Below are 25290 nucleotides of genomic sequence, written 5' to 3' on the forward strand. Positions count from 1 at the left end.
TCCTCTCTCTCTCTTTCTCCGAACGTTCCTGTGTCTCTCTTGTCACTATCAGAAAATCAGAGAATGCAGAGAAATAGCCTAATATTCAAGTAAGAAAAGAAAAGGACTACTGCCAAAGGTACAGGAGGTGCAGGGCTACATGCTTCTTGTCCAGCCTATTCCATTCAGTTCTACTGAGTGGTAGAAAAGCTAACCCTAGTGTCCCAATAGACGGGTTTCCGAGCGACGTCATCACAGAGCAGAATGCGCAATCTGCGCATGCCTGGGGGTGGAAGGCGCGTTCGAAAATACAGCCCTGAGCGGCAGTGAGCGCACTGGCCAATACAAACTAATAGGCGAGTGTGCTCCGGTGTCCGGTGCGTAATTTCCAAACGCACCCATAGGCTTCCCCCCGCAGCTGCGCGGTCATATTCCTCTCAATGTTTACTAACAGGAAACCTGTCTATTCTGGGGGCGAACATCCAGAGAACCAAATAGCAGTTATACAAGCCCACAACGCATCGCACAGCAATGAGTTTTGAGCTTGTAGATCGGCTATTTTCAGCGAAGATAATGTAGTGAAGAGCGAAAACAGAAGGGGACATGGTATAGACTCGGGTCAACTATTTTTTTCTTTATCTTCTACTTTAACCCATTTTGCTAATTGGGGAGCATAGGTCATTCATGCTCCTCCAGCTGTTTCGGTGTTGGGCGATCTTTTCTGCTAAGTAATGGTTTAAGTTATTAATTGGGCAGCCGAGGAGCCGTGACACAGCAATGTGATACTTGTTATTGTTTTAACAGCATTACAAAGCACTTGGACATCAGCCATCTACAGTATCTCACTGGAAAGTAACTCTGCAAATCAACACTTCAAAGTCATAGTGACCATATAAAAATGTATTGTCAGCCAGACTACAAAAGACGGATTATTTCACAAGCAGGAAGAATCTTCACAAACACTGCCAGCATTTCAACAGCCTTGATGCAGATGAATGGAGTATTTCTATTCATGCTGATGAGCAGAGGAAGTGACTATCAAGCAGCCTCGTTCTATTTCAGACTGTCCCGCTGGTCGTATCAACAGCTTTATGGGCCACTCTCTCTTATAGGAAAACAAGGCATAAGAACCAACAATTAGTGCTGGGTGATATGGGCAAAATCAAATCTCATGATATTTTTGCCCAAATACCATGATATCGAGGACATTTTCAACCTCTCCCTCTCCCAGGCTGCAGTCTCGGGAGGCTTCAAAATGTCCACCATTGTGCCCATCCCCAAGAAACCCGAGGTGACATGCCTGAACTCTGAATGACTGGAGACCTGTCGCTCTCACCCCAATAGTCAGCAAATGCTTTGAGAAGCTGGGGAGAGAATATATCTGCTCCATACTACTTTACTGGTCCTCTGGTGCCAGGAGAACAGCCTCACCCTCAGTGTCGACAAGACCAAGGAGCTAATCTTGGACTTCAGGAGGCCGAGGAGAGAGCATGCGCCTGGAAACTGCACTGCCAGAGAAGAGAAAAACCTATAGCGGGTGGTGTGGTCAGCAGCGTGCATAATGGAAGGCAAGCCCCCCCCTCTCCTGTACTGTACAAGAAGAGGTGCGTAGTCAAAGCTCAGCACATCAACAAGGACAGGCACTACCACAGCCACAAACTGTTCATATACCCCTACAATGACGCCGGGCAAGGAGGCCTACCCTAGCATCAAGGGCAAGACCACCAAGTTTATGAACAGCTTCCACCCGTCTACCATCAGACTGTATTGTGAACAAGGCATGACCACCGCCTGACGAAGGCTGGCCTTGGACTTACTTGTTTCTTTCAAAACTAGCCTGAAAAGCTATCTATCAGGAGACCACAAGGGGAGGTAAATGCAATTTCCCATAGAAAGGAGGTGTCATTCACTAATTAAGTTTTTCCCTTTTCTCCTTTGTACATATAGTGTTTTGTATTTGTTAATGACATGTATTATTGTGCCATGTTGATGAATTGAATACATAGGACCACAATGGAAAACATTTTTTTTGTGTTATCCTTTTAGGCTTAATGTCTGACTGTACCTTGTGACGTTTATATTTCTGACCAATAAAGTCAGAAATGTCAATCAATATAAAGTCAATCAATCCTCATGGACCTGCTTGCTCCTCATGCATTGAAGGAGGCATGAGCTTCAGCTTGGGCTCTCCCTAGGCTGGCAGAGGGTAGGTAGTGCCCAGGATTACATAGGCAACTGGCACTGGGTGAAAAAAATGTGGGTTACAAAATCGTGGGATAAAAATTATATTAAAAAACAAATCCTCATGTACCTAACTGAGGATTATAACAAAAGCAACCTTTTGTGGACTATGTGGTTGAACTTGACACTTGCCGTTACTCTGCACCTTAATCTCATGTACAACGCACTGATACTCTTCTTGCACTGATGTCTATGTCATGAACAGTAAAACATCATGTACATACAGTAGTGTTTGGATGGATATGCTATCAGTGAGTATGTGTAAATATGTAGATACCTTGTCGTCTCTTTTTTGATTCCTTCTATTTTTTCCTTCTATTTTTTCCTTCCCTTGACCCAAGATATGTTTATTGTTACATCTTGTGTACTAGTAGGCTACATGAAAGTAAAATTATTTTGTTCTGGTTCCTCATACATTGTAGCAGACAACAGCTGGAAACCAAAGCATCAAAAGAACCCAGAATGAACTGCACATCAAATGTGTTGTGTGGCACACAGTCAAAGAAAATGTCCTCTCTTGAGAGTGAAATTGCTCCGAGATATTAAGGCCGATTGTGAAATGAGACGTGCTACATGTTGCCCCCCCACCCAGACGGAGCATTAAGGACAGCATTACATAACTGGCAGTGATCTCTACACAGACGTCATCTGAGAAGTGCACCGGGGTGACTCAGCTCAGGATGCCAATGGTGGAGTACAGCTACAGTCTGATTTGATGGCTTACATTGCCTATGAGCTGCAGAGATGGACCCTGATAAACCACTTGTCAGTGGTTGCAGGAATGTGTCTATGAAATAGAAGCAATTCAGCAAGTAACATTGCACATAGCTCCTGAAACCCACCTCTAACAAAGAGGCAACCTGATTGTTACTATTATTCACTGCAAAGCTTTTGTTGTACAGACAGCTACAGTACCCCCTTAGTTCCAGTCCACAGACGGAGTCCATTGTTGAGATGTTTCTCTTCCTGCACTGGTGCGTTCCTTTGTTGTAACACTCCCCCCCCCCCCCATTTTATTTTGTGAGATACTGCCAAGAGCAAGCAGTGGGAGCATCATCAATACTGTAAGAGTAGCACCTAGCCACAAATACAAACTGGACTTATTTGCTTCAGATGAAACAAACCTTTTTTAAACTACTTTGTCCAACTTCGCCGGGTCAAGAGAGGAATACATTATACAACACAGCACTTCTCAACATTGCCTTGGCCACTGAACACACTTGAGCAAGACATAGTCCAGCAAAGATTGTTATGAAGGGCTGGTTGACTGGCAGCCAAAGCAATTGCATCATAAATCAATGTTTTGACATAGGGAAGTACTGCAATCCTTTTATGTAAGACGTCCACCCCAGCCCAAAATGTATTTTGTGACCTTGACTTCCCCTGCTTAGATCTCAATACGTATTACATTAGATATGATACAGGAATAATAACAATAACCAGAGCGTGGATTAGTTGGGTCATTGACAGTTTTTTTTTTTTTAAACAAGATCTGACTATCTTTATCTTTCAAACCCAGGACACTCTATTGTTCTTTAAATATCCTGCTGATCTGTAGAGAAAGAGTGAGGAAACTGCTCAACAAAGGTCTATATTATGAGCACCACTCAAATATTTAACTGTCACACGTAAACAATATTTTTTAAACCCATTTGATATCAGTTTACTATGCAATACATTAAGTTACTAAGTGATGAGTGACAACACAATACAGAAGAGAAAGAGAGAGAGAGAGAGAGAGAGAGAGAGAGAGAGAGAGAGAGAGAGAGAGAGAAACACAAAGGTAAAATTTACGCTTAAACTGTAAATGTACATTTAAAAAACTAAATGAAGACATTGCTAGATTTGCTACTAATGTAAATGTCTACGTGTGGCATTAAGTCTGCTACAATGTAACAGTATGGCATTAAGTCTGCTACAATGTAACAGTATGGCATTAAGTCTGTTACAATGTAACAGTAGTACATAAAATCTGCTACAATGTAAGTGCTGCATTAAATAAGTCTGTAATGTAACAGTATGACATAAATTGCTGCTACAATGTAAAAGTATGACATTAAATCTGCTACAAAGTACTAAGTGTGGCATTAAATCGATGAACACACACACACACACACACACACACACACACACACACACACACACACACACACACACACACACACACACACACACACACACACACACACACACACACACACACTCACACACACACAGTATGACATTATTAAGTCTACAATGTAACTGTACAGTATGACAGACATCAAGTCTAGTCCACAATGTAACAGTATGACATTAAGTCTACAATATAACATTAAGTCTACAATGTAACAGTATGACATTAAGTCTACAATATGTACAACATTAAGTCTACAATACAACAGTACAACATTAAGTCTACAATATAACAGTACAACATTAAGTCTACAACATAACAGTACAACATTAAGTCTACAATATAGCAGTATGATGACATTATTAAGTCTGCTACAGTGTAACAAAACAGTAAGACAAAGTGTCTTCATCTTACCAAGAACAAAGTTCGGTGCGGACGCGCTGTGATTTAAAAAGGCTGTTGTTCCATAGAGATCATTCTATAACATGAGAGCAGATGATCGAGACTGTTAACCTGACTGGAACTGGAACCGACCCAGACTGACTGCGTGCCAAAGTGTAAAGTATAGTGGAGGTCGTCTCGTGGCAAGACGCGCAGCCTGGCTGTCACACTTGTGCGCTAATAGCGTTTCCCCCCAAATCGTCCCTACTCCCATTGTTCCCTCCCACTCTGCCTACTGTACTAACTGTCCCTCCTCATTCAATGAAAGCCCAACTCATGCTTCTGTGTGCTACATCAGTGGTTCTCAACCTGTGGGTCGGGACCCCTAGGAGGGTTCCCACATGACAGGGGTCCCCAGATGACAGTGAAGTGACAATTTAAGACCTGTTTTAATACCTCAACAAAAAAATGAAAGAAAAGAAAAAGACCATTAGCCTGCCCTACTGCATCAAAAGTAATCAACAAACTATACGATTAAAAACTGGTCAAAACATTGTCAAAATTGTCAAATAATATACGAAAGAGGCAAAAAAAAATATATATATATCTGTGGAACCGAGTCAAACATGTACTGTTATGTACTGTCATACTGTTCTCATGTCTTACTAAATAAAGTACATCAATCTATCAATCAATCAAACTAAATGTAATGCATGAACTCCTACAATTCCAAGTGCTTGACAGGGTGGGGGGGGGGGGGTCCCCGGTTCGGATATGATTATCTTTGGGGGGTCACGGTTGAGAACCACTGTGCTAGAAGGTTGTCAACCATACATACCCGTCGATCAGTCAGATGCCAAGGAGAAGGAGCCTCATCTTCTTCTCAGTGCCAGGGTGGAGACTCCCCTCCTCCTCCTCCTCCTCCTCAACTTTATGATCCAGGCTCTACTTGAGTCGTGGGCGTAATAAAGAACACACGGACACCTTCATCGCAACCCCGCTCTTCCTCCTCCTCCTCTTCACCAACAATAACGTCTCCAAAAATGCAACTATTCCGTCCGACCAGCATCACCTCGCCTTTTACTATCGACTTGCTTCCATTGTTCTTTATTTGCAAACTCCTCCGGGTTCTTTCAGGGACGGGGGTTCTGGTTCTTCTGCTACGGGACCAGAAGACGCGCACATACCCGCTGCGCCGGGAGGGTCGCCACACATTTGGAGAGCAAAACCCCCTGCGAAAAAAGCACTAAAGTGTGTCCACTCCAAACCAACCGTGAAACACGGGGATGACAACAAAAAGCCACAAATCCCAGTCTCCAGGAAATACGTCACGTTCACACAGCCCACTCTGTTTAGTGGTGTGATGCGCGTGTTTTGTGTTACTGTACCCGCTGATAAGGCGGTGCATTACTCGTCTCCATTGGCCCGCTGTCGGAGCGCATCCCGTGCTACGCATGTGTACAAAACATTCAACCCTGTCTGTACAGTGGCGAGCGGTCCGCTGAGTGGGCTGCGACCGCCATCTACGGGTCATGTACCGCACATGCAAAGTGAATATAAAATGTAATGCAAATTTAGCTTTAATTGGCATCACTTTATTGGCATCAGTTTTATTGGCATCACATTTGCTTTGGCATTCCATTGCCAAAGTAAGTGTGAAGTAAAACAAAAAAATAAACCAAAAATAAATAAATGCATTATGTACAATATAGCTCTTGCATTCTAACAATGCAATTTGGCAGTCAAGTAGGTACAAAACTTAAATAGAAATGCAAAAACAACAACATTGTGCTTTTGCCGTTGGAAAACAACATGTATTTGTACTATTTTGTAGGCCTAAGTCAGGATACAAATAAAAAGAGAGAAACTACAGCAAAATATGTCCCACTGTCCAGCAGAGGACGCCATAGTGCAGAGCTTCCATCTCCTGACTCGGGTACTTTCTGTCCAGCCTGGTATAAGTAGTCCGCTTCCAGCACGGACCAAACTTATCCCGGAATAAGGACAGCACGCATGTGCCGTAAACCCGGATGTACATTTGTTCCTGCGCTATCTTTTCGCCCATTTTATAGCAAGTTTATGGAAAAATTGCCGTTATCGTCATGTGTAACACGCTTTAGCCACCCCGTCAAGTCGTTCCAATTCCAAGCGGAACCAGACCAAACCGGGTTAAAAAAAAAGATAGACGTGATGTTATTATGTGTGCCACCTTTCGTGGATGGATGTCACAGCTAAGTGACAGTTCCACAACAACCCCTGTGCAGCAGAAGAGCTTCCTTCACCTTCCCCTGGAGGTGAGAAAAGAGCAAAAATTGACGTGGAGATTATATGCATTCAGCTCAGCTATGATTTAGAATGGTCTATTATAAGTCAGACACAGATTTAGATTAATAGTTAATTCATGAGTCTTCAACAGGGGGTCCTCAGAAGTACTACAGGGGGGGCAAATATTTGTGTGATGGGACCTTAAAAAAAAAAAACATTAACCACATGAACCCTAGCATCCCTTTTCTTTGAGGAACATTAGCCGAAAATAGCAGATCTACAAGCTCACAAGTCACAACGTCTTGCAGCACAAGGCGTTGTGAGCTTGTAGATCAGCTATTTGCAGCAAAGAGGTTTGGAGTAGTGGGGGGGGGGGAGAGCAGACCAAGTACATTGTTTTTACATATTGAGGGTTTATGATGTAAAAAAACGAATTTCACCCACTTTTTTACCTTGTAAACCTGTGATGTGACAATAAAACTGATTCTGATTTAAGTCAGGGGTGGGCGGCATTTATTTCCACTCAAGGCAGTTTCACTGTTACATTATAAACATAAACATTTGAGTACATATGGATGGAAGAATGCAGGTATGTACTCAAATGGTAAATATTAATTACTATTAATTGGAGTTGAGTTAAATTAATTTGTCCCAAAACCATCAACATATGGCAGCCTTTTAGAATGTAGATTTTTTTGGGGGGTCATTTTGTTTTTCTTTGAGGACTTGGCGGGCCAGATTGAGATCAAAGGGCCGGGTCCGGCCCCCGGGCCGTATGTTGCCCATGTGTGGTTTAAGTGGTTAACTGTCTGAAAATACACAACAATAACGAATCCAACACAACACTACACAAGTCTATGAAGCTATCTTTGAAATATATGAAAACATTTAATCTGTAACACAATTTTATACAATATGTAGTGGGGGTCCCTGCTTCATCTCTCTCTCAGCTAGGGGGTCCTTGGGCTGAAAAACGTTGAAGACCCCTGAATTAATTTAACTGTGCACAGGTACGCTGCTCAGAGTTACAGACCCCCCTCATTACTTTTCATCCTCCTGTCTCTTTTTCTTGCAGACTTGCCTCCTATTAATTAAACATCTAGAATGGACTTCCGTGGCCGGAGGCATGAGCGAGGGAGCAACTGGACCGACCCGGAGATCGTGGAGCTGCTCCAGCTGTGGTCCGACGAGTCGGTGCAGATCGAGCTGGAGAGCTCCCTGCGCAACCAGCGCGTCTTTGACCGCATCGCCAACGTGCTGCGCGACAAGGGCATATACCGCACCGGGGACCAGTGCCGGGAGAAGATCAAGAAGATGAAGCTGGAGTACCGCCGCATCAAGGACAACCACAAGATGCGCTCGTGGAAGTTCTACGACGTGATGGACAGGGTGCTGGCCAACCGGCCGGCCATAACGTACTCGTCTCTGGGTGGTGCCGTGATAGCCCAGCAGGTGTTCCAGAACAACCCCGGCGGACAGGAGGCATACCTGCATGGGGGAGGAGGGGGAGGAGGGGTAGGAGGAGGTGGAGGCTCAGCGGGCGCCTTCGGCCCTGTGTCCGCAGGTGGGTTCCTGTTCGGTCATCCGTCCAGACCCGGGGATCTGCTGGATATTAAATGTGAGGATGTGAAAGAAGGGATGCTGAGCTCTGGCATCGCAGCCCCGGAGATGTACTATGCATCTGGGGATGAGCAGGAGACTGACGGGCAGTCCGTGTTGGAACCAGAGGACGGACAGGGCTCAGCAAATGCGAGGATCTCCCCCTCAGGTGGGCCATTTAAATTAAACCATTAGGTACTGAAGAGGATTGATAGGTTTTAGTTTTCTTAATGTACATACATTATTTTAAAAAGGGGCACTTTGCCCTGAAAGGGTCCCTGTATTCTAATGACACACACACACACACACACACACACACACACACACACACACACACACACACACACACACACGACCATAGTTTTCTGTGGAATCTGATGATTCTATCAGTCTCATGACAGTGAGATAACTCATGATATGCATTGGTATTGTTTGATTGGCTTTTTGGTGAGGCCAGCTATGCTATCAAGCACACTGAAAACACACACTGAATAGGCATACTCTCACATGCACTCCAGCATAAACACACAACAATTTCCCAACATAGTCCTTCCCTGGTACCAGACTAGTACCCCCCCCCCCCCCCCCCCCCCTCCCACACACACACACACACACACACACACACTAACTACACATGGCTCTGAACCCATTGGTACAGTAAGAATATTTTTAGCGGCGCTAGCCAGAGCGGATCCTGCTCTATACCTGACTTTGTCCGTGTTCACCGTCAACGTTCTGATTGGTCAGACCCGTCAACGTTCTGATTGGTCAGACCCGTCAACAAAGTGATTGGTCAAGCTTCACGTGACACATGGCTATAAACACATTATAAACACATATCGATGACATAATGTATCAAACCTTCACACAGGGTGTGATTTTTTTACAATACATGTTACAGAGATTAGATCAGGGGTGGGCAATATTTCTTTCCAGGGGGCCATACTGACTTCCATAAAGTGAGTGAGGCCACACATTGTACAATTGAATTGAAATTTGAAACACTTAGTGCTGAATTATGTTAAAACTGCATGGATTTGGTAGACATGCCAGAATACTTTACTTTACAATAAGGTACTTGCTTTCGCAACAATAATTTTCAGTTACAAAATGTTGTAACTGAAAATTGTTCTGTTAAAGCTGTACTGTATCACTCTGGTGTACTCTGGCCTTACAATAAAAAGATGACTAGCATAAAACAATCCATGCCAATGCTGTATCAACTTTTAAATGAGCCTATACACTTATACAGCATCTTATCTGATATGCACCACTCCATAGGTCACTGATCAAACACATTGCATTATGTTATAAATGTGGACTCAAGGTTGACTGTTTCACTGTTACATTATAAACATAAAACATTTGAGTACATACGGATGGAGGAATGCAGTAGGTATTGTACTCAATATTAATTATTATTAATTAGAGTTAAATGTTTTTTTCTAAAATCCATTAACATACGGCAGCCTTGTAGAATGTACATTTTTGGTGGGGGTCATTTTGTTTTTCTTTGAGTACTTGGCGGGCCGGATTAAGATGGTCAAAGGGCTGGGTCCGGGCCCCGGGCCGTATGTTGCCCATGTGTGGATTAGATAGTGGTAGTTAATTTTAAACTCCTCTCTCCCCTTTTGTGTTTATGTTTCTATAGTTTTCAGTGATCTGAACGTGGCTGGCTCCACGGGTATGTCCAAGGCTGACAGTGGTCCAATGCAGCAGGAGACCCTCAACAGGCCCGGTAGGGTGGGTGGCCGCTCCCTGGCCGCTGCGAGGCAGAGGAAGCGTCGGCGGGCTGGCAGAGGATCATGGAACTGTGGAGACGCTCGCTGCAGTAGCCAGCGGAGCCTTGACAAGGCCCTGGTCAGCTTCCTGAACTGGCAGCAGTCGGCAGAGGAGCGCCTCCTCTCCCTGGAGGAGGCGCGTCTGGAGAGAGAGGCTCAGGCGGAGGAACGGCGGGAGCAGCAGGACGAGAGGAGGGCGGAGCAGGAGCGCCAGCACGAGATACGTCTGCTCAGCGTATTTGCCGGGGCCTTGGCAGCGGTCCGGCAGGGCGACCTGGGTGCCTCGGCGCCTAATGACGCCGCCATCTCGTTAGCTAATCTCTCAGCTTCGCTGGAGACCATGCGCTCGGCTTCATCGTCTTCGCCTCAGCCGTCACATCCTGACGGCCCCGCCACACAGGCTACATCCACCGGCGAGACTCCCAAGTCACCGTCAGCTCCAACTCGTGAGGCCTGCGACACTGCTGAGAGTGTCCTGGCGACTCTGAGGGGCGCAGAAACGCCGGGCCACAGCGTGTACCTGTCTCGTCGTGGAAACGCCATCCGACAGAAGCAAGGAATCCTCCAGGAGGGCGCCGCCCAGTACCATGCGGACAAACACCATGACACAGACAACCCCACTGTGAGCGTGGAGTGTGTTTTTAAGGGCTTTTCTTGTGTAGTGCAGAGCAAGTCTGATATATTGGTTTGACCAATATATTGGGCGATATATTGCTGTTGGGATATTAAATAGGAGGCAGACAGTTGTCAGATCATCGCAGTGTGAGATGTACTTTGTTATGCCTGATTTACGCTCCATCGTAGGACGGTGTCGCGTGCCTGAATTAGCCAATCTACAAGCCTTGTAGATTGGCTATTTTCACCACGTGACACTGTCATACGAAGTATAAATCAGGCTTAATGCTGTCCAGGTGTGTTAATGATATGATCATTTATTTATTTATTTTATTCCTCATCTCCAGGGGATTATCAACATGGGCACCAGTGAAAACAAGCTCTGCTATGATCTTCTCCACACGCGGGTAAGTCAGGTTATAGGGACACATGCTGGGAAATAAATGACAAGAGCTGCAAATCTGTACTCTGGATTGAGTATTGTGCAGCTCTGTAATCATGAGTTACAAATGGATAAATGAACACTGAGGATTTTACGGTGGACATGACCAGTATGCTCTGCCTATTTATTTACTAGCCTGTTGTTTTCCTGTCTGCTATAGCTGACCCAGCCTGACATGGTGCACATTGATCCATCCCTGTTGCAGTACCCTGACTGGAAAGGACATGGCTTGTATGTCTGTTTGGTTTTTGGTCATTTTATGGTATGGAACAAAAGTTAAAAAATCATGAGGTGGGAGACCACTGTATAATGCAAAATACATACAGTAATACCTTCAAATACGTATCCTTTGCACTGTTTTTCCAGGCCCACGAACACACAAAAAGACTTGCATAAAACATGCATACTACTTGGCAATGTGCTTTCACAACAACAGCTCTTCCTCAGGCTGCCTAAGCGTTGTTGTGATTCAGAACACATTGCCAGGTTTTAAAGCCTTTTGTGTGTTTGTGTGCCTAGACAAATGATTTAAAGGATCTGTATGAAGGTATTAAAAGTCTTTTGCATTATACAGTGGTCTCTATTTTATTCCACATCTTTGCCTTTTTGGGAATGCTGGGACTCTCCACTGTTTAGTAGGGTATGACTCATGCAATGTGTAGGCTACGTTTTTCAGGAAAAGGATTAAGCATACGTAAGCACTGATTTGCTAAATTATGGACTTGTGTAATTCTAACTGGCTTTTCTTTATTCCCATTGTAGTCTGAGAAAAGAGGTTGCAAGTTTCCTTTCTCACTACTGTTGTTCTCAGAGCCCACTGAAAGCTGACAATGTGAGTGATTGTTTTCAGCATTTTATACAATCATAGAACCTCACTCATTTCAGCCTGTTTGAAATAGTGCCAGCATGGATAAATACAAAGTTATCTATGCTGAACTGTTGAAAAGTGCAGTACCACATGCATTCTATCTTCTGTCCTGATTGTTTGGATAGCCAGTAAGTTAAACACATGAACCCTAGCGTCCCTATTCTGGGCAAGTCATAATTGACGGACATTTGATGAAAATAGCCAATCTACAAGTTTGCAACACGTCCTGTTGTGAGCTTGTAGATTATTTTCAAGTATAGATCCCTGGGGGACCTTGGTCAATGGATATATTGTTTAAATGGTTAAGTGTTGCATAAAGAAGGTTCTCATGTTGAAATGTGTACAGAGCATATATTCAGGGACCGTCTACTGCTGACACAGAAAGCCATTTGTTTCTTTAGATTCATTTGAATGAAGATAGTCTGGACTATTAGCTATTCATTTTTAACACTGAGAGTGGTAGAAACCCATAACTGAATTCAAGTACTCAATTAATGAGAGTAATGTTGCGCTTTTAAGAAATGCGGCCAATTTAATTTGCAAGCATAATACACTGCAATTGTAGTGTATTATTGAATTCATGGTAGGTGTATATATATTAGGCGTTCATATTACTGTGTATGTGTTCAGGTTGTGGTGATGAATGGATGCGGCTCCCTCTTCTCATCTATTGCTGCAGTAATTTGCGACCCTCAGGGTACATTCACACATACACTCACCAACGAACAATTGATCCATGTTGGAAATGTATGAATACAAATGCGTATACAATAGCAATAGAATGTCTTTGAACCTCCTATGTTTTATGTTTACTAGCCCATATTTATAAAATGTATTTCATCACTGCATGAGATGTAATAAAGGTAAAGGAACATTTTGCATAACAATTAACCCCTACAAGCTCACAGCGCGATGATGCATTGTGAGCCTGAGCTCTTTTTTGTATATATTTTTTCTCCCTTTATTCATAGACTAGAGTCTAGTCGCTAGACCATATTTAAAATATTGACCTTTCATTCTTTTAGATTCCATCCTAATTCCTACTCCATTCTACGGTGTGATCACAGAGGATTTGCGTCTGTACAGTGATGTGAATCTCTTTCACGTTCCTCTTGACTGTGAGGTAGGTACAGTATAAAGATGGCTTGTAATACTATTTAATACCAAGTACGTGTTTGAAGTGTCTCTATCGCTTTAAATGATGACTGTGTATTCTCTTTGTGTTGTCTGACTGCAAAACCAAAGTTCTCACTAGAGAGATACAAAAGTCTGAAAATGTACACTTAATGTGCATTATTGATTGTGTGTGTGTGTTTGATACATTTGTGTTGTGCTTTATACGTGTTTACTTTTTGTTGTTGGCCAGGTCTGCTATTTGACCTTCTACAAAATGTTATGTTCAGTGGTCCAGTAAGGGATTGTTTGTGTTTTATGTCCCCTGTGTTACTTTGTATTTATAGGCCAGCGGCAAGGACAGTCGACCCTTCCACCTCACCGTGGCCAAACTGGAAGACGCTCTAGGGAAGGCAAAGCGAGAGGTAACTCGGGAATCCATACATGCAGTATTGTTGTGTTATTCAGGATCAATCAGGGTGTTGAGGCAAACGGAGTCAGATACGCTTAGTATTTCTAAGATAGTACTTTATTATGTGAGCTGACGGGAGAAGTGCATTACACACTCAGGTCGGTGGTCAAGAAGTTCTCTGATAAAAGTGGAGATCAGACATACGGTACAATGGATAGTGGGGAGATTGCCTTAGGACCAAGCTGTACTCAAAACATTAAATACCAGACCACTTGTGGCGTCTTAATTCTATAATATTCAGATCCATTACAGAGCCTTGTACCCATGATAACAAGTGAATATAAGAAATGAACAGTATGTTCAAACTCATCTCTTCTCCGAAGATGGGCCTTGTCAGCCAACACGATGTTATATCTAAGTCTGGGTCAGTGTTGTGGATTTTTCTTTTCTTTTTGCGTCACAGACCCTGTGAGCATTTTGTTGTTTTTGTCTGTGTTTTGAAAGGTTATGCTGTTTCCTATGAATTTTAAAATAAATGAACTGTTCCCTTCCCCTCCCCCCAGGGGGTGACTATCCGAGGTGTTGTCCTGGTGAATCCCCACAACCCTCTGGCTGAGATCTACACCCCACAGGAGATGGTTAGCTTCTTGGAGTTTGCCAAAAGGTACAGTATACAGTACACTACTTACCTCCTGAACATCCCATGCAGGTGGCCCCCTTCTCCAATCCTCCAATATGCCTAATCTATGCTCTATGGCTCACCGAAAATAGCAAATCTACAGACTCACAATGCGTCACATGATCTCACATCCGTGACATGTGAGCTTTTAGATCGGATATTTCTGGCGAGCAAAAGACGGCTGTGCGGCGAAGTATAAATCAGGCTTAATCGTCTCATTGTCGCATCTCATACCGTCTCATTGGCCCTTTTAGGAGATTAGCCGCGGCGCCGCAGACAACTTCCTAGCGTAGACTCCTTCATTTTACAGCCAAGAGCTCTGTCCCGTGTGTGGAATATCAAGCACTCTTGATGGAGTTTTATCACCTCTTCTAACCATCAGCATATTGTCAAGTGCAGCCATGGGCCAAGGAATTTCCTGCATCATCTGTTGTTTTCTAAATGATCTTGCCAGTGTTCCCCCCCTTCCGTGGACCCTAGAAGGCACCGAGCTGTTGTAACCATAAACCACAGCGCTTTTACATAGCTCCCTGAGGATGGCCACTGAAGGAACCATTTTGCTGTCAGCTTGCATTATCTGCCCCATAAATAATTGCTAACCCCGTAAAACCAAGGAAGATGAATAGTATATACATTTTTATTTTTATTTTTTTCCTCCTCCACTGTGCTACCCTCCTATCCGCCATTTCCTGCTGCAGACACGAGCTCCACGCCATTGTAGACGAGGTGTACATGCTGACGGTCTTTGATGAGTCCGTTACGTTTCACAGCGTCCTCAGCATCGACAGGTAACGTATGACCTCAACCTCTGCGATGCCCTAAGTCAAGTGATTCTCAACCTCAAGGACCCCCAGTGTGATATGCATTAGGCCACGGACCCCCATTTGATATGATGTTTTATCTCTGGGACCTTAGCTATCAATCATTTAGCTGGGGACTCCCCGGAACCCCCTCAAGGATCCACAGGGGTCCCTGGACCCCACGTTGAGAACCAGTGCCCTTAGTAATCCTGATACTTAATTACTGTGGATCAAGTCGTCATCTCCCTACTGAAAATATTCATGTTGTGTTGTTATTGTAGTTTGCCTGATCCACTGAGAACACATGTCATGTGGGGAGTCAGCAAGGTACGTACACGGTAAAATCCTCAGTCTGTTAAGGTCTATCTGGTTCCATTTAAACGTGCCATTTCTATTGACCGTATTCACATGGTGGCCATTTTGCTCTTATGACATACTTGGAGTATAGGAATAATAGAAGTTTGCACAGGCAGTTAGGGTGACCACCTTCAAACGGACCCATTGAGGGACAGATGAACCCGTTCCGCGGGACACATGCACGCGTGCTGAGGACCTCCCGTGCGCGCGCCCGGTTTTTTTTGTGCGGTTCTGGGCGGGTTGGGTTAGTTTTTTTCCAGTTTCTGGTTTCTTTATTTCGGTTTTAGGGTTAAGATTAGGGTTAGGTTAGGGTTATGTTATTTAATTCTTATTTTTGCCTGATTTTACCGATTTATTATCAAAAAATAATCTTTTTTTTTTTTTTTTCATATCTTTGATTTTCGGGACATTGCTCTGCTTGTGCGGGACGCGGGACAGAGGGTCCAATTTCGGGACTGTCCCGCGAATTTCGGGACGGGTGGTCACCCTACAGGCAGTACAATGTTTCAACCAGCAAATTCACAGACAGCCTTCTTTTATTCCTTCCTAATATATATATATATATATATGTTATTTTTTTGTCCTGCACCAGCGACTTACATACAGTAGATGTGCTTAGTGATTCCTTTTGAATTGATACTCACGCACGGAGTATGTCATAAGTTCTTAGGTATGACGTAAAAGCAAAATGGCTACTGTGCGAATGTGAGCTATTGAAACCCATATCTGTTTGTATTACTTGAATGTGTCTTGGTCTGTTGCAGTACCAACAATATCTCTCTTTATGTAGGATTTTGCTATGGCAGGCATCAGAGTGGGCACTCTGTACACTGATAACAGAGACCTCATAGATGCCTTGGACGCGCTGGCCTCTTTCCACGGTGTCCCTGGGCCCATACAGTACCAGATGGCACAACTGCTTCGGGACAGAGGTATGCAGCCACTTTGCTTGTGTTAACACATAACGCTACGCTGGGATTTTGTAATATTTTAACTTAAGGAGCTTATCATCACCACACACACCTCTTGTTTCCCCCAGACTGGATCAGCAAGGAGTTCTTGCCTCAGAACCGACGCAGAGTGCAAGCAGCTCACAGCTACCTGACAGGAGAGCTGCAGAGCCTGGACATTCCCTACCTACACAGGCCTGTAGGCTTCTATGTGTGGGCTGATCTTAGGAAGGTACTGTGTGTTCGGGTGGGATGTAATTGGCTCATCACGAGCTGTGACATCCATTTCCCTCTTAGACTATCACACCTGGAAGCCCCATGATAAGAATGTGCCTGCCCATTTGGCAGAATGCTTGACACGTTCTCTCTCTCGCTCTCTCTCTCTCTCTCTCTGTCTGTCTCTTTCTCTCTTTCTCTCTCTCTCTCTCTCTCTCTGTCTGTCTCTTTCTCTCTTTCTCTCTGTCTGTGTCTGCCTCGGTAGTACCTCAGGGAGGCGACATTCGCGGAGGAGCTGTCTCTGTGGAGGTGTTTCCTCAGACACAAGGTGGTGCTGAGCTGTGGCCAGGCTTTCTCCTGCTCCACGCCAGGCTGGTTCCGCATCGTGTTCACGGTTCAACTGCCTCACCTACAGCTCGGTCAGTCCGTGATGAATGCATATGATTTTGTCTGCTGCATTTAGAGCCCGATATTTTGGTCTGGCTAATTATCAGCTATCGGTATCGGCAATTATGCAGTTGATTTGTCCCGATTTATAACCTTTTAACATTTTCAAAAATAGGCAATCTACAAGCTCTGTGAGCTTGTATATCGCTCATCAGTCGGGTTCTAATCACATTCAGAAGGTGTCACATCTCAGGGACTCATTTCATACTTGTCTCTGTTGCCGTGTATGCAGTGGTGTGTTCTAGTTTTTTTCGGAGACGGAGGGTATACCATATTATTCCCTCCCATTTCACCGAATGAAATGGTTAATATGTTAGGGTATACGATAAAAAAATTATATTCTTGGACGGTATACTACTTATATAGCGTAACGCGGTAGAACACGCAACTGTGTGTATGAAATCCCTGAACAATGTCATTGGACGGTATCTATTGTTTGAAATCGTCAATTAATTTGTTTTGTGTGTGTGTGCTCAGGCATGAAGAGAATTAAGGAGGCTTTGATGGAAACGGAAGAAAAAAACATCAGCCCTGACTCGGGCCTTATCAAAGACACCAGTGAAGACACAAAAGCGTCAGTGAAAAGGGACAGCGCTGACTCAGACAATGCTGTGATTGTCAATTCCACATCGTCACCCCAGAGCAAGTCATCGGACCAGTGGAAGGAGCGGGACAGCCCTGGCTCAGACACTGGCCCGTTGGCCGGCGACGAGCTTGTGTTGCTCGACTGCCAAACATCTCAGCCCTCAGAGAATCTGGACTCCCTGATTGGTGCTCTGAAACAGCAGATCCGCTCCTCTGATTGGCTGGAGAAGAACACCCCAGAGCTGGCTGCCGGGGAGGACCCAGAGATGCTTGACGTTTTCAAAGACCTGCTGCAAAGAGCCAGTAAGTAGAGTTGGGACAGATGATCTGGAAGGTGGTAGGTACCCAGGCCCCCCAAAAATAGCATCTCATTCTACTCTGCCATGTTTATGGTAGAATGCTTCATCTGGATTAAAAGACGACTTTTATTTCATATTATAAGACAGCAGGAGATGGAGAAAAATGATTAGTGAGGCACGTGGATGCCTTATTATTTCTATGTTGCTATGAGAGTTTGCCTTGATATTTTGTAAGCAAAACTTTTGCTTATTACTGCGACTCTAAGTGAATGCCAAATGTGAAATGACCAAAATACAATTTATTTTATTCTCAAGATTTAATTCTATAAATTGAACTTGTTTTCTTGTTTCTGATCTCATATGCACTTTAACGGTTGATATAATTCCACTTTTTTGCCAAGTTACCGATTCTGTAAATACATTTTATGTATCTATCTCCCCCCAGGCCTTAATTTTAATTAAATCCTGTTGGTTTGCTAATTAAAATGCCTTGTATTTTACTGCTTTCCGCTTGAGCGACTTCCTTCTGGAGTTACACTGTGTTTTATTGAGTTTATCTTGGCTGCGAGACATTTATTAGCTATACTTTATTATATTCTGTAATTTTGTTCCAAACACGATGTTTTGATGGGTACTTTGGGGTATTTAAAGCTGTGTGACAGTATTTATATGCCTTTGGGTGGGTTGTCAGAGGTTTTTCCACATCCCATGGCAGGTAGAAAACGTGGGAGGGGAGAGGTGGGGGGGGGGGTACTTGGAGATGTGCATGAGAACAATGTGAGAGGAGATAGAGTGGGAGTTCCTTATGGATGGTGGTCTGTCATGCGTCACCACCTTCTGACACCCTCCACACACTTTCTGTAATAAATCACTTGTGGTTTGTGCCTGACCTATGTCTGGGCTGACACCAAGTCAAAATAACCCGCTGGGTGGGAGAGTGTGGGGGGGGCTGTAACTCTGCTGTATTGACATAAAAAAAACACTAAATATATTGGATATATATTCCTGTCTACACAGTAAAAAAACACTTCTTTAGTGTTAATCTATCCATTTGTAACTCTGAGATTGTACAATTTGTGTTACATTTGTACACCCTCAAAGTTAAATGAACATTGAGGATTTTACTGTGTACTTTATGACCATTTATAGACAGGAGGACGTGTCGTGTATAAAATGGTCATGAAACCTGATTTTATTTTCCCTCTCCATCGGGTACCAAAAGTTCAGTGTTGTGCAGTGTGGGCATCCTCTTTTGTGTGTAACTTGTTTCACTTTCTCTATTGAGCTGGGGGATTCTAGGGGAAGTAAACCACCAAGAGAGGGGGGGGGAGTTTCCACCGTAGCTGGAGGGGGGTGGAGTCGTACCGACGTGGGGGAATACTTACAGTGTCATGTTCCACCACAGCGTGGGTAATCCTTGCACTGTATAGGAGAGTGACAACGCGTGGGTCGTCAACAGGGTTAGTCACGCCGTGTCAGTGATTTGTACAGTAGCCGAACTGTGGGTACCGTAGCCGCCTGGGAGAATTTGTATCTTCTTGTTCTTCCACATACTGTAATTGTGGTTCAACATCCAGGAGTTCAAAGTACGGCTGGATTACAACTTCACGGTTGTTCCTGACAAGTCCGTCCTGATCAACAACACACAAGGTAAGGCTTTTAATTACCATTCTATATTTTTATAGATCTATATGTTTGAGATTCTTTACACACATAACATTACTGATTATGTGACAGCTTTGAGGTATGTTATTAATATGGTAGTTTCACCTGCTTACACTCTTCTCGTTTGTGTTTTTCCTCTCTCCCTCTCAGTGTACTAACATGAAGTGGCTGGATCTGGGGGACTCAATAGGTCGGTTCAGGTTTGCTGAGTCCTGTGTGGGCCTGGCTGGCTGCCTGTCCATATGCTATGCTGTATGGACCCCATGCTGGCTAGCAAACAGGGGCCTCTGGACAGATTGGAATAACTCTGAACAAGACCAGACACGGGATGACAGCGATAGTGTCGTTTATAATGGTAAGTCAACAAGCTGCATTAAAGCGCAAAGGAACTCTACCACCATGTAATAATGTTCCGTGTCGATTTGCTCGTCAAATGCTGTTATACTGGCGAAAGTTCAAAGTGTGATTGACGTAGAACAAGTGTGCTTATATTAAACATATCAGTGGAGGCAGTATATAGTATTTGATGAGACATAAACAACTGTTCATGCTGCACGGCTCAGGGCCTTGATAGGACATTTAGCTCTGCTTGAGAATAGCCTTAGGCTGTGCTTTACACCCTAGTGTAAGAAATGTGAACAGTAGACCTGAAGTACAAGTACAAGTCAGCAGTAAACCTGTGTGGGCTTGTAGCTGTTGCAGGGATCTGGATTCTTAGTCGGTTATAGTTGAAGGAGCGTAACATCTGGCCAGGCAAATGTGCTACAATCTTCATCATCACCTTGGTCTCATCTAGATAGACACACACGCACGCACGCACACACACGCACACGCGCACACGCACACACACACACACACACACACACACACACACACACACACACACACACACACACACACACACACACACACACACACACACACACACACACACACACACACACACACACACACACACACACACACAGTATCTCTGTATACAAAAAATCACTATGTGAATAAAAGTTAATGGATAACCTTTGATGTTTTTAATGTATTAACAATTGTAAATAGATCACACTTTTAAAAACATCAACTTGGATATACACAAAAAGCCTACAGCTTGTTCCCATTGTGGTCCATCAGATTTCTAATTAGTGTTTCTAATGTGTGCGCTTTGTTCCAGTGAATGGAAATCTTAATGCAACAGCTACGGTACAATGACATTTTAAACAATTGTGTGCTTTCAATTTTGTGGCAACAGATTGCAGAATGCCGTTTCCTGTTTGAGAATGACAATCCCCCATGCCCCCCATACAGAAATGGTTTGTTGGCAATAAGTGAGGAACAATTTGACTGGCCTGCACAGAGGCCTGACCTTAACCCTATCAAACACCTTTGGAATGAATTGGAATAATTCTAATGTGAGCCAGGCGGCCCAATCGGCCAACGTCTGAACACATTAATGCTCTTGTGGCTGAATGGAAGCAAATGGCAGTAAATTGCAGCAGCAATGTTCCATCTATTGAAAAGCCATCACAGAAATAGTGGAGACTGTTTTAGTAGCCAATTGGGGAACAACTCCATATCAATGTTATATGATATGATTTGTTTTAGCCACAAGACCAGACACCGATGTTGGGATATAGATAAATCGATAGATAGGTAGGTACAGTACTAATAGATAGGTAGGTAAGTATGTAGGTACATTTATGTATATAGGGAGAGAAGAACGGAATCAGAATCGGTTAAATTTGTCACATCACAGTTTTACAGGTGAGCACTGGGTGATTTTTTCTTTTCTTTTTTTCTTTGTACGTCCATTCTGTTGTATTCCGTGAGAAGAGTGAGAACCGGTAGAGTGAGAGTGAGAGAGTGAGAGCAAACAGAAAGTGTATTTGATAGCAGGTATATACATGATATTTGTATGCAGGTGTGTACATGTTCTTTTAGAATCATTAGCATTGTGTGCACAATGTGAGGCCATAAAGCTGTGTAAAAACAAACCAAAAAAACAGTGTTTGTTAAGGTGTCTACTAAGTGATTGGTTTCTTTTAGATGAAAAGTTTTGACACATCAACACCTGATTTGACTGTTTCTTATAATACGGACATGTTGGTAAAAAAAAAAAAAATTAAGATTTTTTTTTTGTGGCTTTTGTATGCCTTTATTAGAGAGGGATAGGGAAAGTAGGCTGACAGGAAATGGGGAGAGAGATGGGGGGGTGACACGCAGCAAAGGTCGTCGGGAACGGGAGTTGAACCCGCGACGCGCTGTCAGACTGGCATTGCAGCCTAGGGTGCCTGGACCGCCACGCTGCGGCCCAGGCCAGGTTGGTACATTTGATGGCGTCCTTGGAATGAGGTGTGGGTTATTACCTTACTACATTAAATGTAGACCGGTTGTACACTGACAAACTATAACGTTGACATCATATTGTTGCTATCAGGCACGCAAAAGTAGTTAAAATAGCCAATCTGCAGGCTCACAACGCGCCGTTGTGAGCTTGTACTTTGGCTATTTTCACTATTTCTGAAACATTTTGAAAGTTAAAGTGATTTAGTGTGTCTCTGAGTTTTATATTTAACAACATTATCAACAAGCGCTTGTGAATGAATAATAACTACTGTACATCCATTGTAACACAGGTTCTTTTTTCCCCATTTCCTTAAAAGTAACGGTTTTGGACATACAAGGTTTACACCTGACAGCCATAAACAATAAACATCATCTTTGTTGTCATCCTCCAGTCCCTGAGGCCCAGAGGGTTTTTGGAGTCCTCTCCTTCTTGATGGCCCTGAGCTGTGGTGCTCTGTGTCTCATGTTCGCCCTCTGCTGGACGTCTGACACGGTGCACTCCTACTCAAACACGCGTTCCCTCCACATGGTAGGACAGGCGCTCTACCCCACTACACTGCTGCTCTTCACCCTGGCCTCTACAGGTCTGTATACGGACATTACGGCCCTCAGATATCTCATTGGCTCGGGTGGCTCATTGCATTTTGTGTCGAGCTAATTGTGCATTTCATGTAGTGAGTGCATTACATCCCCCCCAAATCAGCTGGGACAGTTGAATGGGAAAAAAAATAAAATATATATATATATATATATATATTTACATATCCCTATAGGGAACACGACAGCCTGGCCGCCTATCGGCTACCATGTTAAATTGTCAGATGGATGCATGTTCTGATCAATCAATCGATCATTGGAACTAACATGGTATACTTTAAAGTCCTTATTTATTGGCATCATTATGAAAACATATTTTTCAAGGTAAAAAGAAAAAGATAACATGTCATTTTTATTTGCAATACCCTCACGGCCCACAGGCTGAGAACCACTGTTTTGGAAGAAACCTCCTATAGTACTTTGTTAATGATCACTTTAATAGAGACTTTATTCAGAGACTTATTTCTGAAAGGACAATAGATGAACTCAAAACTGTCCTCTGTCTGCCAGGTCTCCTCTTCCTGCTCTGCTGGTCTCTCTTCACCTACCACCACAGGGAAGAGATACGCCAGGATATCGCCTCTCTCGGCTCCTCCTATTGGCTGGGGGCTGTGGGCTGGGCGCTGCTACTGATTCTCCAGCCTACCGTGTTCTTGGCTGAACAATGTATCGTGCCAGACATCCTACCGGACCTGGGGAATTCCATCGAGACGTGGCGGCGTGCCTCCCTACAGAAACGCACTTTCAGTGAAGGCTGTCACCCGGGCAACTACACAGTAGTTGACATTGCAGGCCTGCGGAGGAACATGTCAGAACCTTGAGAGAAAACAAGACATGATGGAAAACATTAAAGTGAAGTTGAGGAGAACTCGCCTTTAGTCTATGAGACCAGGTGTCTGTGCAAGGAATGTACTGTTCATAACCAGCCTGAACATTGACTCCCTGGATGCTGACCACCAGTGAATCTGGGAGGTCGTGCTGGACTACTGCAGGACTGATTGCGGAGGGGCGCCTCTGGCTGAGCTTGAATTATATTGAGCTGCTGTACAGCAAAACAGACTGAAAGTGCTCTATGATCAATATGTTTTTATTCTAACAAACACCACAAACGACACGCGCAACACTGTGACATAAGAAAATATCTATTAAGCTTTGACAATTTGATCAAATATAATGATGCCTGCCTTACGTTTAACCACGTTAACCCTCGCATCCCTATATTGGGCACGTCATTATATTGTCAATAATTGTGTAAATAGCTGATCTACACTCTTAGAGGTCAATTAACACTAAAGGATTTTGCATCTGTTTGATGAATGCTGAAGAGCAATGAAAGATAAGGTTTTGATATATTTATTACTGGTGCAATTAGTCAACTCTGCATCTGTTTTTTTCCAAACTGTTTATCCTGTAGTCTGTCAATGTTCTACTGAAATCTGGAAAGTAAATAGGTACTGTTGGCAAATAATATTCATATATTAATAATAAATGTCGGGCATCTGTTGTTTGACACGTGTCGTCTTAATTACAGGATGTCTCATAAATTGTGAATATATTTTCAGAACGCTTGTGAAACGAGCGCATAAGTTAATATCCAAAACATAGCAGCAGCTGCTCATTCATAAAGGGCATAGCTCATAAATTCCACGATGCCAGTGCGTTGTAACACAGCCAATACTGTTCAGCAGTCATATCATCCCGAGAATGAAGGATATTAAGCTTCTTTGAGGTTCGGAACCCTGCTGATTGGAGAATCTGATTTGTGACTTGAAGGTTGCCTGACCAAATCCCAACGCTGACTGGGGGAATCTAAGCTGGGAAAGTGAATAATGTTTGTGTCATATAGTAGATGTACTGTACGTGGTTCCACTGAGCAGAGTTATTGTTGTTTTGAAATATTCATTCGTTTTTATTTAGTGTTTCAGTTTGCTGTTTGCTTTCAGTTTACTTTCATGTAGTTAGTTTTACAAATGCATAAATAGTTTCAGTCTTTTTCAGGGAAAGGTGAGGGAATTTTGCATTCTTCTTTTTAGTTTTTATTTTAGTTTCAGTTTACAGAATATTTCACTGCTTGAATCCCAGAAACTGTATTAATATAAATGTACCAAAAATAGTATTATTTGCTCAGCAGATCCTTCCGGGGTAAATTAAAGTTAATGAAAAAGAGTTCATGCTGAACTTCTGTGCAAATGGAAAGAATGAATGTGTAGACTACACAATACAATCCTCAGTGTTAATGTATTCCATTTGTTGAGTGTACAAATGAACATTCTGAGATAAATTAACACTGAGGATTTTGCTGTGTGTTCTCTTCAAAGTGTAGCGCACTAGGAGATCATGTGTAGTGCAGCAGACTTTAGTCTCCTTCCATTTTGTGTGTGTCCACTGTCCAAGCACAGATCCCTGTCCTGACAAGTTTTTGGACCATCAGACAACTACCCTTCTCTCCCTTGCTCCCAATAGTAGACGGAGGAGGAGAAATGCTGGCCTGCGCCCTGCGTATGTTTACGTTCGCACCCTGCCAAAGTGGCGCAGATTACTGGCTC

General features: G+C 43.5%; 3 protein-coding genes across 5 annotated transcripts in view; 2 read left to right on the top strand and 1 right to left on the bottom strand.

Moving 5' to 3' along the window:
- furinb (furin (paired basic amino acid cleaving enzyme) b) overlaps positions 1-6045 on the bottom strand; it is a 117425-nt gene extending 111380 nt beyond the window's left edge. For 2 of the 3 annotated variants that reach the window (XM_084058920.1, XM_084058918.1), the window contains exon 1: positions 5556-6045. The gene's annotated coding sequence lies outside the window, so the exon portion shown is untranslated. Of the gene's footprint in view, positions 1-4750; positions 4883-5555 lie in introns of those variants that run through there. The other variant, XM_084058919.1, reaches the window with a different exon arrangement.
- Positions 6046-6720: 675 nt separating this feature from the next.
- On the top strand, positions 6721-18768 carry accs (1-aminocyclopropane-1-carboxylate synthase homolog (Arabidopsis)(non-functional)). The gene is made up of 16 exons (XM_084060449.1): positions 6721-7011; positions 8058-8750; positions 10233-10984; positions 11325-11384; positions 11580-11650; positions 12182-12251; positions 12918-12984; positions 13313-13410; positions 13748-13825; positions 14376-14476; positions 15190-15279; positions 15573-15618; positions 16439-16580; positions 16688-16830; positions 17080-17233; positions 17739-18768. The coding sequence occupies exons 2-16, from the start codon at positions 8087-8089 to the stop codon at positions 18155-18157; spliced, it is 2955 nt and encodes a 984-aa protein (XP_083916575.1). The 5' UTR covers positions 6721-7011; positions 8058-8086; the 3' UTR covers positions 18158-18768.
- A 788-nt stretch (positions 18769-19556) lies between these two features.
- Positions 19557-24910, top strand: LOC311047684 (uncharacterized protein). Its single transcript, XM_084060484.1, has 4 exons — positions 19557-19795; positions 19961-20165; positions 22540-22731; positions 23255-24910. The coding sequence occupies exons 2-4, from the start codon at positions 19970-19972 to the stop codon at positions 23563-23565; spliced, it is 699 nt and encodes a 232-aa protein (XP_083916610.1). The 5' UTR covers positions 19557-19795; positions 19961-19969; the 3' UTR covers positions 23566-24910.
- Positions 24911-25290: the final 380 nt, after the last annotated feature.

This window comes from Gymnoscopelus microlampas (genome assembly GCF_963454915.1).
Source record: "Gymnoscopelus microlampas genome assembly, chromosome: 6".
Taxonomy (NCBI): Eukaryota; Metazoa; Chordata; class Actinopteri; order Myctophiformes; family Myctophidae; genus Gymnoscopelus; species Gymnoscopelus microlampas.

What these genes read in the sequence shown, in the direction of transcription:
- LOC311047684 (XM_084060484.1), top strand. Translation starts at nt 19,970, where the DNA reads ATGAAGTGGCTGGATCTGGGGGACTCAATAGGTCGGTTCAGGTTTGCT. An exon ending in CGATAGTGTCGTTTATAATG is followed by an intron (nt 20,166 to 22,539) that starts GTAAGTCAACAA and finishes GTCATCCTCCAG; the next exon opens with TCCCTGAGGCCCAGAGGGTT. An exon ending in CTTCACCCTGGCCTCTACAG is followed by an intron (nt 22,732 to 23,254) that starts GTCTGTATACGG and finishes TCTGTCTGCCAG; the next exon opens with GTCTCCTCTTCCTGCTCTGC.
- accs (XM_084060449.1), top strand. Translation starts at nt 8,087, where the DNA reads ATGGACTTCCGTGGCCGGAGGCATGAGCGAGGGAGCAACTGGACCGAC. An exon ending in AGTAATTTGCGACCCTCAGG is followed by an intron (nt 12,985 to 13,312) that starts GTACATTCACAC and finishes TCATTCTTTTAG; the next exon opens with ATTCCATCCTAATTCCTACT. An exon ending in TCATGTGGGGAGTCAGCAAG is followed by an intron (nt 15,619 to 16,438) that starts GTACGTACACGG and finishes CTCTTTATGTAG; the next exon opens with GATTTTGCTATGGCAGGCAT.